The 13,620-nt window shown below is 31.0% G+C and overlaps 1 protein-coding gene across 13 annotated transcripts in view; it reads right to left on the minus strand.

Moving 5' to 3' along the window:
* LOC143240103 (sodium- and chloride-dependent taurine transporter-like) overlaps window positions 1-13,620 on the minus strand; it is a 59,477-nt gene that overhangs the window by 8,118 nt on the left and 37,739 nt on the right. For all 13 annotated transcript variants that reach the window (XM_076481972.1, XM_076481968.1, XM_076481969.1 and 10 more), the window contains 4 exons: window positions 11,870-12,004; window positions 8,272-8,375; window positions 7,556-7,680; window positions 1,365-1,477 (listed from right to left, as the gene is read on the minus strand). In XM_076481972.1, the coding sequence (XP_076338087.1) occupies window positions 1,365-1,477; window positions 7,556-7,680; window positions 8,272-8,375; window positions 11,870-12,004 (477 nt within the window). The remainder of the gene's footprint in view (window positions 1-1,364; window positions 1,478-7,555; window positions 7,681-8,271; window positions 8,376-11,869; window positions 12,005-13,620) is intronic.

The following is a 13,620-nucleotide window of genomic DNA, read 5'->3' on the forward strand; positions in this document are numbered from 1 at the left end:
AGTACTCTGTAACAGCATCTGCTAAAATGTGTGAAGCTTACAAAGCATATTTCGTCATGCCTGGCTGGGATCAAGACAAACCTTGGGCACCTCATTTTACCTGCAAGCACTGCAAAAACACTCTAGAAGGTAAGACAGACATTTTTTGCTTGACTGAATAGTAAGATTTTATATTATTTATATTTTAAAAAGGTCTAAAATTTACATACATCTTTTTTAAAATTTCTAATAGTATAGAAAAGAATATCAAAATATTTTGCATGAACCTCTTACACACTAGTTGTGGATGAAATAATTTATTCTTCATAATAATACTTTTATTTTGCTCTTTGGCAGGATGGTACAGAGGGGAAAAGACAGCCATGAAGTTTGTTATTCCAAGAATTTGGCGTGAACTCACTGACCACTCAAGCAATTGTTACTTCTGCATGGTGGATCCTTCCAAATGTTGAGCTGGCAAGAATGCATCTGCTATCATGTATCCAGACCTTCCATCATCCATAGCCCCAGTGCCACACTGCCCTGAGCTCCCTGCACTCCCTCCAGCAGAGAGAAAGCAGCCATCTTCAGATGAGTAGCAAATCCTTGATGCTCATCTTGATAAATTCAAGGAGAGCATGGAAGCATACTCAGAGTAGCAAGGTGAATGCTTCCAAGATATACTGGACTTTGAATGCCGCTATCAAGGAGCATACAATGAAAACATGATGGGACATTATTTGGGTGCTGACATGTGAAAGTGAATTATATTACACTTGCAAGTCTCAAAAAACTACTTGCTTCTAAACATTTTTCTATAACTTTGGTATAAATACATTTAAACAGACCTTATGTAAATGAAAATGTGCAAATCTGCCTGTTTTTACAAAGAAATTAGGTTAATTTCTAAATTTCATCATCCAGGTCACAAAAGCAAAGCTTGAAAGGAATAATGGCCATTTTCTGTACTTTTTCAACATAAGCAATTAAGAAATAACCTATACTATCCAGGAACAAAATTTGTGTTACATAGTGTTATCAAAAGAAGTGTTGACTCTAAATCAAACATTTAGAGGTTAATCTAAATCTAAACCAAATTACTTGAGGGGGAAAAAAAAAAGGAATTAAGAAAGTTAGAATCTATTGTGCTTAAAATAAATACGAATGAATCTGAAATACAAATATATACACACACACAAGCATATCAATCATAAAATAAAATTATACCTCTATGAATGATAAGGTGAACTACACAACTCTGTTGAAGTACTTTTCTAAGATTTCTATTAATATTTATGAGATAAGCAAACCTAAACAAACAATTAGAAAATATTTGACTTAAACATTTAAGAAATTAAATTGTAAACTATAAGAAGAGCACTTACTTGACTGTCTAAGCCTAACATTATTATCATCAAAAAAAATATAGTAGCCCAAATAGGTGCCAAGGGCATCTCGGCTATTGCTTTTGGATAAGCAATGAATGCTAAACCAGGACCTGGTAGAGATTAGGATACACAGTTGGTAAGTCAAAGTTCAAGGCAACAGCATTTTCAAAAAAAGAAATGTCAGAGTAAACTGAAATTGTTTAAATACATTTTCATAAAATTTAATATACGTTATTTTATTAAATGAGATATTATAGAGTGATATTTCATATAACATACCTAAGATAATAATGTTATTTAACAAATCATATTTTTGCCCATAGAATATGTAGCTGTTAAGCCATGGTATTTAAACCTCAAGACACAATATCAAATAGGAAAGATCAGTGAAACTAACTAAAAAATGCTCATATATGCAACATTTGGTTTAAGCATCACCCTAAGCATTTGAATAATTAGAGGTTACTACAGGATGGTGAAAGAGTTGTTAGGAATCAGACAAACTATATCCTAGTTAAAATAGCTTTCAGAAACTAACTTATAACATGTACAGGAGCAAATTGTAGCTCTAATAATAACAAGTGATTGGAAAAAAAAAAAAAAATAAGGCTTAAGATGAGTACAATGAAAACCAGAGGCCACACTATTAGCAAGAACAATTTGTGAAAAAATAAAATTTGAATAATGAATAAATATTTATGTAAAAGAAAACTACTGCTGGAAAGAAGACAGAAGTATTGGGAAATAGGTAAGGAAGTTATGGGTTTTATGTAAGCAAGTACAGGATGACTAAGTAAACAGTGAAGAATGCGAGACAACATATAATATGCATGAAATACTCAGAAGAACAAGAAAATCCAACAGGAAACCTAACTTGTCTTCTAGTGGAGACATCTAAAGTAAAGACAATCAGACACTTTTTGTAATTAAGGGTGTGTAAAGAGAAGGTTTGATCTGTTTGCAGTGAAGCACAAAGCTACATCATGAGCTATTTGTGCTCTGCTCATAATGGGTATCAAAACCTGGTTTCTGGCATTGTAAGTCTGGAGATATACCACTGTGCCACCAGTGTATAAAAGAGAGAAGGGTGAAATATACAAGGAAGTTGGAAACTGATGCCAAAAAAATAAAGGAAACAGCTCTAGAAGTGGTAAACCTAATTAACAAAACCATTTGAAGCATAAAAGTGAAATAAAAAAAAGAGGCAAAGACAATATTACAGCATAATCTTCAAAGGAAATGGTTTTTTTTTGGGGAATTAAATACTGGAATGCAAACTGCAATTCATTTAACAGAAAAGGGAAATGCTGACAGATTTTAACAGGTCTACATGTTTCCCAAGATACCAAAAATTACAGAATGTAGTCAATACAGGACTATCATCTTGTTTGGTCACATCTCAAAAGTACTGCTCAATGTAATCATCAGTACAGAATTAAACATAAGCTTGAGAATGAGCTGTCACAAGATGCAAATAGTTTAGTAGTTCGGCCTGAAAAGGTCAAATGAAATAGCTGCAGAAGTGAAGGACTTTTTCTTACATGGATACTTCACAGACTTTTAAAACATGGTTAATCGTGACAACCTACCAGAGATCCTACAACAGAACTTTGATAGATGAAGCAGATATCAGAATCCTGAAAATTTTATACTGGATGCAGCAGTTTAACTGATAGAGAACTAATCAACTGATTTCAAGATTAAGAGGTGTACAACAAAGTGTGATGCCACTAAACTACAGTTTGTATGCAGTGATGGTGAGAAAGATAATTGGCAATACAGAAGGGATGTATATTACATTTACATATAACTTGTTTACTGAAGCCTCAAATTTAACAAACTATACAAGTAGCACTATAATGTAACAATACTCAGTTACAGTAACAAGAAACATACCAATATATCAACAATATTAGTAAAATCTGGACAACAATGTAATTGCAAGTACAACATGCAACTCGTACAGAGTTATGTATTGAAAATTTATCACAACTAACACTTTCCAAACAATCAATCTTCAACATTGCTGTCATGAAAACTAAACGAACAATCTTCAAATATTAAGGAAACAGAACTTCCAATAGCAGATAAAGCTGAAGGATACAGCACTTGCCAGTAAACCTGATGAAGAGATACAGTGATTACTTAACAGGGTTATGGATAAAGGAAAAGACTGAGGTAACAGTAATTTCAGTTCTCAGAAAGCTCCCAGAGTGTGCATCAAAGTAGAGGTGAAGAGCAAGAACATGTAGTTCTCAAAGAACTACAAGAGAGAAACCAAGAACTTTATTTTTAATCCCACCATTGTTAGGGTTTTAAATGGGTGAGCTAGGGGTTCTTTTACACTAGGTGTCTGACTGGTTGGCAATAAATTTGAACAATAAACAGACAGCACACAATACACCTATTTTAATAAATTTAAAACAAGTCAAATGTATATAGAAAACTTCTTTTCACGATAGTTGTATCTTAAACTTCAAGTAATTCTTTTTTCTTGTTAAAAGTCCATTTAGGCTGATTTAATAGTTTTAGAATCCAATTGACAAAATTATTTTTCTCTACTGTTGTCACAATAATATCAGTGAATAATTCACTTACAATACACCACAGTTTTATACTTAATTGTAAGTAACAGTTCATTTTTCATCACAGTCCACTCCTTTAAATAAATTATTCTCATCTCCAACAAACTGCAAAACTCGCTCCAAAATATCACTCCTTATGGTGAATCACTTACATACAGGCTAACTTCATGTTTTCTAACTTTTTCTGACTGAACTTAACTTGCTCTTACTAAGTCGACTATAGACATACAGGGTGTCCATAAAGTCCTTGTGCAGTTTGAACCTTTAATAACTTCCATTATATATAAACATATAAAAAAATCTGCAATATGAAAAAGAAAGGAACTTTATTCAACATTTAGCAACATTAACTGTAAAAATGTTAACTTTCAACACATCCTCCATTCTTCCAAACAACACTTGGTGAACATGAATCATGTACACTAGTTTAAGTAATTTTGTTTCAAGAATTTTCTGAACTGTTGTTTTAGGAATACCTAATTCCAATTAAGCCCATCTTACCAATTTACGTAGACTATCTGTAAACACTTGCTCTATAGACAACAGTCTCATTGTTTACCCTTGGTCTAGTTCATGGTTTATCATTAATGAAACCAGTCTCATTCAATTTTTTTTACCTAGTTTAGAATTGAATTTCTGTGAGAAATTTTCTTGTAGCAATGAGATCTAAATTTTATTTTGACGGCCGATATAGATTTCAGCTCAACTAGCGAAAGAACACAGTTGGCCTCTCCTTCAATTGAAGCCAATCAGTAAAGGGTTTATTATTTGGGAAATAAAAGATAGAAATTAGAACAAATGAATCATTAACAATTTTATTTAAATTCTGAAGAAATTCCCTTTATTTTATTTTACAGGTTGCTTATATCTTATATAGAAATAAAGTAATTAAAGATTCAAACTGCACAAGGACTTTATAGACATCCTGTATATATTTTCTTCACTGAAGCCTCAAACCTTTTGTAAACTATGCAACCCACACTATAAACATAACAATACTCAGTTATAGTAACAAGAAAAAAAACAAAATTTAAGTAACATGATGACCACAATATTACTAAAGCCCAAACAACAATGTAATTGCAAATGCAACATACAACTCCTAAAGAATTATGTAATAAAACTTTAAACATTAAGTCCCAAAATAAGCTAAATAATAACACTTACACTAAAAACAGTTTTGTACATCCAACAACTATACATACTGGAAATGTGGATGCTAACCAAGGAAGCAGCGAGAGTTGGAAATATTTAATATGAAATAACACAGGAAAATGATCAAAATAAAATCACAGAAAGAAAAGCTGATGAGAAAGTACTGGAATGGAATAAACAAAAAATGCTGCCACTAAACATGTTTAAATAAAAGATGCACTACTTTAGTTGCACAACAGATCTTGGGAAAATGTGTCAGAACAGATTCTGAAGAATAAAACAAGGCTCTTATAACACCATAGCTGATTGACTAGTTCATTGGTTTTTGTTGGTTGGAATTACCAATGGCATGAGTAATATTCATTCTAGGAAAGATACATGTCTTAGTGTTATTCATATTTCCCAATGGTTTACTTTCAAATCTTTCAGAATCAAAACTCAATCCAATCTAGAGTAGCACTCTGACTTGTCTCCGTGAAATAATTCAATTTTACTCTCTCTGAAATAAATAAATATTTTGTTGTTGTCGTTCATACATTGTGTTTGGTCTCTTTCTTTAATTCAGACTAGGTTAGCAATTCAAATGTAATCTTGCATTCCAGTTTCTGCCCATCTTTCTGCTATTTCAGTTAATATCCTAGGCTGTAATGTAATCAGTATATTTTACAATACCACAAGTGCAATTTATCACTAGAAATAAATTCATATTTGGTGAATTTGAATATACAAAGTTACAATAACTTAAGCACGGAAAAGTGTGTGATGTAAGTAACACCTGGTCTGAATATTAGCACTTCTTAACAATAGTAATGATAAAAATCAGATGGAAGTTGCATAACTAAGCTGTCATCAAAATCACAACACCATTACAAAGTCTAGGTTTTACATAATGTAGTCAACAAACATAAAATTAAAGCACATAATATAAAAATGCTCCACATTTTCAAATTATTCAGTTGAATATTTTATTTAAGTATCTAAAACACACTGAATTCTTAAAAAATATTACACCTACAACTTTGACACAATACAGAAGTTGGTAAAACCAGACTTTCTAAAGCCAACATTACATTTTGATTAAACATTTAAGAGAAATTTATGTATATATATTATATTTTATCTGAGAAAACCTAAGTCATAGAACCATAGATCTTTACATAACTTTTAAATCTAGAAATTGGAGTAATTAGTTTACCAGTTAACTCAAACTAAAATAATTAACAAGTTCTACAATTACAGTAATACATAAGGAAATAGGCATTAACATTTTATTTTAAACAACAATTAATTTTAACCAGTCAGGTCCATACAGTACTTGAAATTAAGTTTGAATTTGATTGTAGTTTGGCTATTCTTGAGCCTGATTGTAACAAAATTGAGGTTTTCTTAATATTCATTTAGATAGTGTAGGCTCAAAGTAAGGAGAGGTATTTTTTGTTTTGTTTTTTACATTGTTAATCACATTCAATAGAATTTTCCTATTTATTTTAATTGTTAAGCTCAAACTCAATGCAAATTAAAAATAACCAAGGTTCATACACTTCTATAAAGCATACTAATATATTACTGCAGTATAGACCATGTAACTACGTTTTGTATGCTTTTCTTATAGCAAAGCCACATTGGGCTATCTGCTGTGCCCACTGATGGGAATCAAACCTCTAATTTTAGCGTTGTAAATCCGTATACTTACTGCTGTTCCGGGGTGGACACCATGTAAATAAATTACGAGGAAAAACTGATATACACGCATGTCTTCTACCTGCTTTAGTTGTATAACAGTATTTAATATTTTTGATGTCATGAGAGAACAAAAGTCATGAGGTGATGCTGTAAACTGGATGAATTCCAGTAAGCTTTCTTTATTCAATTCTATGAGGAAGTTATACAGTGAAGACTTATTTTTAAGAATATTATGCTTGTTTCTCTTGAGATAAATTTCCATAAATCCAAAGTTGCAAAACTAAACAGAGATTAATAGAAATAATTACCTTTGACATGTACAAATACTTACCCTGCATTTACTCTCTTTATTCAACAATGAATACTGTCGTCAGTGTTACAGAGTCTGTCCAATCTAATTATTTTACACATACTTGGAAAACTTAAATTATTCAATAAGAATCACACAATTTCATGACAAAGTCTATAATTCAAATACTTGTAGGGAAAGCAATTTTGTTTCCCAAGTGATTAGACAGGATGATTAACAAACATTAAATCTGGACTTCAAATTATACAAACAATGTTACAATAATGTACTGAAACAAACAAATTTCTATCTATAGTATTACTTTTTTCTATGCTCTTGTTTACTGAATTTTTATTACAATCTCTCTCTCTCTCTCTCTCTCTCAGCGTGTGTAAGTGTATGCATGCACGCATGCATGCGTGCCTAGTTATTTTCCTTGTACACTTTGACAGGATCAGTAACAAACTGGTACTTACCAGATTCTGCAACCTTACTGATGGGAATACCAGATTCTTTGGACATGAATCCAAGAATACAAAAGATGGCAAATCCTGCATAGAGACTAGTGCCACTGTTGCAGCAAGCAACAAAAATGCATTGCCTGAAAATTAAATGATTTAACAATCATTTATTGGAGATTGTCCTTACAGCAAGAAAAGCCTGAAGTGATACAATAACACATTTATATTAAACCAAAAAATAAAAATACATTTGTTGGATGAGTAAAGATAAACAAGGAGTAAATGGATTGGAATTAAGTGTTTGAAAAAAATATATTACTAAAAAATTAGCACATAACTAGAAACAAACAGTAGTCTTATAAAAATGTATCTAAATACAAACCAAAGATGTAATTATTAAAACGAATTTGGGCAGGGTACTCACAATAAAGATGAAATTGGTAGCAAATTCTTAGTTCAGAATGAAGCTTATAAAAGGTTCTATAACTAACTTTCAAAACTAACTTGAGTAGTTTTAAAAGGTTTTAAACAACTTCCTTTTGTAGATTAGTCCTTCTAAACTTTCTATACAAATGTCACTCTGAACTAGATAATTGCTGCCTATTCAATTATCGTCCAAGAAATAGTTTACTTAATCCAAAAAAACAGTATTGTATTGTATTAATCAAAATGATCAATAGATTCAAATCACATCAGATGAAACTTAAGTTAGATTTATTAGATTTCCTTACTTGTAGAAATTATTGTGAAATGTGTTGTAACTCCCTAAAGCTGTCATGGCTCCAAATGCAACGGCATAAGAATAGAATATCTGTGTTCCTGCATCAATCCAAACCTTGTAAAGAAATAATACAAATAAAAATTATTTAACTAAAGATAGAAATTAAAAGCAAACCAAAACATTAAATAATTTAGCTACAGTTCACATCTAAATAGGGTAGGAGTTGGTTTGTGTGCTATGGTTATTAACTCAACTGTAAAAGCAACTATTAACAAGGATTAGACAATGGATAAGGCCATAGTAATGAAGAAAGATAACATAAAAGGGTATAATGTGGGAACATTATACAAAGGTAGTTTTAATTGTGTGTTGAACTGTTACTATTGTATGGCCCTACAGTGACACAACAGTATGTCTGTGGACTTAACAATGTTAGAAACTGGGTTTTGATACCTTTGGTGGGCAGAGTACAGATAGTCCATTGTGTAACTTAACTTCAAACAAACAAATTATTGTTATGCTAGAAGTATAAGAAATGAAACTGATGGCTTTAGAGATCACATGATTTTTATATAATGAGAATAACTGAAACCTGGCAAAATATAGACATTTATGAAGAAAGAAATTTCATTGAAGTACAGGGTTATAGTTGTATGTAATAGTGATAAAAGTACCAAAAAATGAGGGGAAGAATAGTTGTGTGTAAAATGTAAGATAAGCTCTTAAATCACTAAATTTCATTGTTTAGATTAATGGTCAGGCCAAGTGTCAATTATTATGTTCAGTCTTGGGGTACTAAAGCTACTAATTTAACACCTAATCTTGGAAAAAGAAAGGTTAGAGGAGATCTGATTGAGGTGCTTAAGACAGTTAAATGAATTTCTAGTGTTCATGCATCATGTTGTTTTCCTACTTAAATGGTATAGACAGTTGGACTAGGGGACATAAATAAAAGTTTGGACAGGGAAGGAGTCATCTTCAGCTAAAACAGCTTTATTTTTCTAACATGGTGGTTGGCCTCTGGAATTATTTACATTCAAATGTGGTGGATGAACTTAATTTAAAGAAGTTTAAGGAAAAGCTTGATAAATATTTGAATGGGATGGCTGGCTCTGAGGTACATTCTTCTTATATACTAGATGAGCCAAAATTTCCCTTGTTGTCCTTTAACATTTTGTTAAATCAATTGTTCATTTTTTGTTTGGTTTTAAATTTCACACAAAGCTATGCAAGGACTATCTGCACTAGCCATCCCTAATTTTGCAGTGTAAGACTAGAGGAAAGGCAGCTAATCATTACCACCCACTGCCAACTCTTGAGCTACTCTTCTACCAACGAATAGTGGGATTGACTGTCACATTATAATGTGACACAGATGAAGGGTAAGCATGTTTCGTGCAAAGGGGATTTGAAACTGCAATCAGATTACGAGTCAAATACCTTAACCACCTGGCCATGCCCAACCTAAATCAATTGTTGTCCAAATTAAACAGTATTCTTTATCAACAAACACAAAATAAAATATAGTATGAGAATTGTAGGCCATTTAATTAAATAATTTATTAATCATAGAATACTTACAGCTTTTAGCACCAAGTAATAGGAAAACATTCTCATTGCCTGTCACTGTAGGTGATAATTTTGTCATGTTAATGTTTCATAAAGATATGCAATATCTATTAACACAATGTGTACAGGTGAAAGGTCAACATATGTGCTAGGACCTTCTTACAGGGTGTAATTAAACATCATATAATTTATTTGATGTCAGAGTTAGCAACCATTCATTTTACCCCCAACTGTTGATTTAGTGGCAGTTCATAGTAGAGAGAAGTAAATACCAATTACAATAAACATAGATCTGAAAAAAAAAAAAATGTAGATATTCATTTTGGGAAGTTCCAAAAGTTATACAAAATGTGATTTGAAAATTTTATGATGGGCAAGAGTATTTTTACTTTCAACATGAAACACTAAAACTTGTCAGTGATTAAAACTCTGACATCACCAATTCAGACATCTCTCAAATACAAATACTTTTGTAACACAACTGATATGTTGTTATTGACAATAGTTTTATATATTATATTAAAAGTTTGCCACATTTCTTGTTGATACACGTAGTGAATTTGGAATTAGAGTCAACATTTTTTCTCCGATTGACCAACCTTTGTACATTTGTTAAGAAATTCTGATCTAAGTAAGTTAATTATATAAAATCAGTGATATTTTATAAAAATGTAGTTTCATTAATGAAAACAATTCTACGTAACAAATTAACTACAGCTCTGTAAAATATATATAAATACACCCAAATAAGAAGTAAAATATAATTGGAATAAACTGAATTATTGGCTGGGTATTGTATTTTTTACCACAATCCCAATAAGAATTTAATGTTTAATCAGCTTAAGATACTTAAGTTAGTTTTAAATCCACATACATAAAAAAGCAAAAGATAATACAATCTGTAATTATGATTAAAATTATTCAAAGATCATTTTATGTATCATGACTAATAACATTTAACAATATTAGCAACTTAGAAAAATGTAATGAAGTAATATATACAAAAACGCAAACACAAATTGTTTACTATTTAAAATTAGCATTACATGAAACATTAGTGCATTTATACACAATTCAAATAATTGCAACAATTAATAGATATCCAGCATCACAATCTAGTGAACTGTACAAAAAAAACACATTAGTTCATAAACAATATGCATATATCCAGAGTTATACTTACAGTCTGTTGCCAGTTTCTTATCTAAACCAAAGCATGATAAAACTAGGCCATTTCTAATGTCTATGTAACAGTTAACATGTTAGGAGATTAAAGTTTTTAATGTGTACAACATTAACAGGTTAATCAAATAAGTATGTGGCATTATTATCAGATAGTTCAGTTGATATCTTTGACAAGCAGAATGTAAGCATAATCAAATTGTTAAGATGTACACTAAACACCAGGGTTAAAAAACAATCAAGGGAAAACTAGTGAATGCATCTGTTTATATATTTTTATTTACCATTTGCTCACTGTACATGATGTTAAAACTGTGCATATGCACGTTTCAGTTGTATAAAACATGGTTATGCAAGTAATCCTTATTGTATTGTATCTCCACTACAAAAAACTATGAAAGTTAGATATGCATTTTATAATATATAAAATCAATTTACTATAGGAATATAGTCATATTCACTACATGTAAAATAATAATGGCTACTTAGTAACTTTGTGGTACACGAAACCATGACAAAACAATTTGTAAAACCAACTTAAGAAAAGTTATGAGGCTATCAGCAAGTGCAAAATTAAACTTATTAATACTAATACAGGAGTGTTTCAAAATTTCACCATTCATGAGATAAATGTGAATAATTCTAGCTGGAATTTAAGGTGAGCAGCCCTTCATGACCATATGAATAAAAGCCTGACCAATAAGGATCTCTGGCTTTGACTGGAGACCCATACTGGCTAAGCTTTAAAACTGTCTGTGTTTTATTCAAAACCTTCATTGGAAGTTATTACATTATTTTATTTCTTATCTAAAATTTACACAAAGAACAATTCATATTAAAAAATAAAATAAAATTACCTGACCATCAGCAAGTCTTGAAAAGTCAGGCATCAGGTAGAAGTAAAGACCATCAAGAGCACCTGGTAGAGTCACTCCTCGTATCAGTAGTATCGTCAACACAAGATAGGGGAAAGTAGCCGTGAAGTAAACAACCTAGAATGAGGTTACATAAAAACACCACTATCATGAAAGTATACATCTGAACCAACAATTCATAATTACACTAAAAAAATTATAAATATGTAAAGTGCAATAAATATATCAATCTTAACCTATTTCACTGCAATGGACACATACATGCCTCCCTATAAAACACTGCCATGCCATGTACCACCACCACACTCATCTTCAAGCTTCACAAAATTTATACCCATTTCAATTTTAAGATAAGTAACCCACATCTTTGTTATCAATTCTGTGTCTTATCTGAAAATAAGCCTGGCATTAGAAAAACTGTGGTAGTGAAAGAGTTAAGATAGAATAAATTTAGTGACTTATGTTAAATAACAAAGTTAGCATCTACAAGAGAAAAGTTAACTTTTCTTCCTCTATCTAATACAATGAATAAATCTCTATACAATACTTTTCTAGTTATGTAGAAATGAAAAGTAGCAGTTCATGACACCTTAGGATGTTAAGTAAATCTACTGATAATCTTCTTACCCCACGTTAGATCTAGAAGTCAAATTATTTCAGCCCTCAATTACTTCTTAACTATAATAAACAAAAAATACCAAAATTACAATATAAAATAATTCAAAATTGTCTGCAAAGTTCATTCTGTAAAGCCTGTGAAAAATATATGCACATAATATATTCATTTAGTCAAAACACAACATAAAACATGCATCCTCTTCACAAAATTTGCAAATATTTCATTTAAAAATCAACTAATATTTTCAGTGCCTTTCCCATAGGATTAAACTATGTCTTCAAGTAAACATAACGTACTCTTCATACATTTCAATAAGCATAAACAATGAGTAGAGTTGCTGGGAACTTAACTATTTTTAATATTTACTAATGTCATCCTAGTTCTTTTTTTGTGGATTTTTAAAAGGTTAGGTTGATTAGTCAAGATATATATATCATTTATAACACACGTATGCATGTATGTATGTACGCATGCGTGTCTATGTATGTATGTATGCATGCGTGTGTCTATATTCTTTTGTTGGTAAAAACTGTGCACACACATGAGAGAATGTACTGTTTGTTTGGTCCTTTAACTAAAAAACAAGACCTGTCTGAAACGACATACATAACTTCCAGCAGCTCTTTCCAGTTTTTCTTGCATTATAAAAATTGTGGGATTTGACTGTCACTCTTATTGTGAAATCACAAAACCAAAGTTTAGAGCTTATTCTTCCAGCAATGCAAACATTCACATTTCAGAACCACTAACTACTAGTCACACCCAGCCTGAGAATATTTAAGCTAAAACTTTTCTAGATCCAATTTTAACTACAAGTTGTATAAAACTGTGACTAAACCTAATTCTTCAGTTCAGCCCCAATTTCCATTTGATTTACAAAGTTCTCAACTTGTAATTAAGTCAACAAAAATAAGATTAAATTTTCACATTAATTAAGAGAAAAAAAAATTATAAGTCTGATATAAAGACAAATCTTGTGAAAATTCACCATGGTAAAAATTATTTATCTCTCTCATTGTCGTAAAAGAAAATTTATTATTATAATCATAAATGGGATTTATGGGGGACAATTCCCCTCAAAGTTTTGTGGATTATAACATGTACATGACATTCA

This window comes from Tachypleus tridentatus, chromosome 13 (genome assembly GCF_004210375.1).
Source record: "Tachypleus tridentatus isolate NWPU-2018 chromosome 13, ASM421037v1, whole genome shotgun sequence".
Classification (NCBI taxonomy): domain Eukaryota; kingdom Metazoa; phylum Arthropoda; class Merostomata; order Xiphosura; family Limulidae; genus Tachypleus; species Tachypleus tridentatus.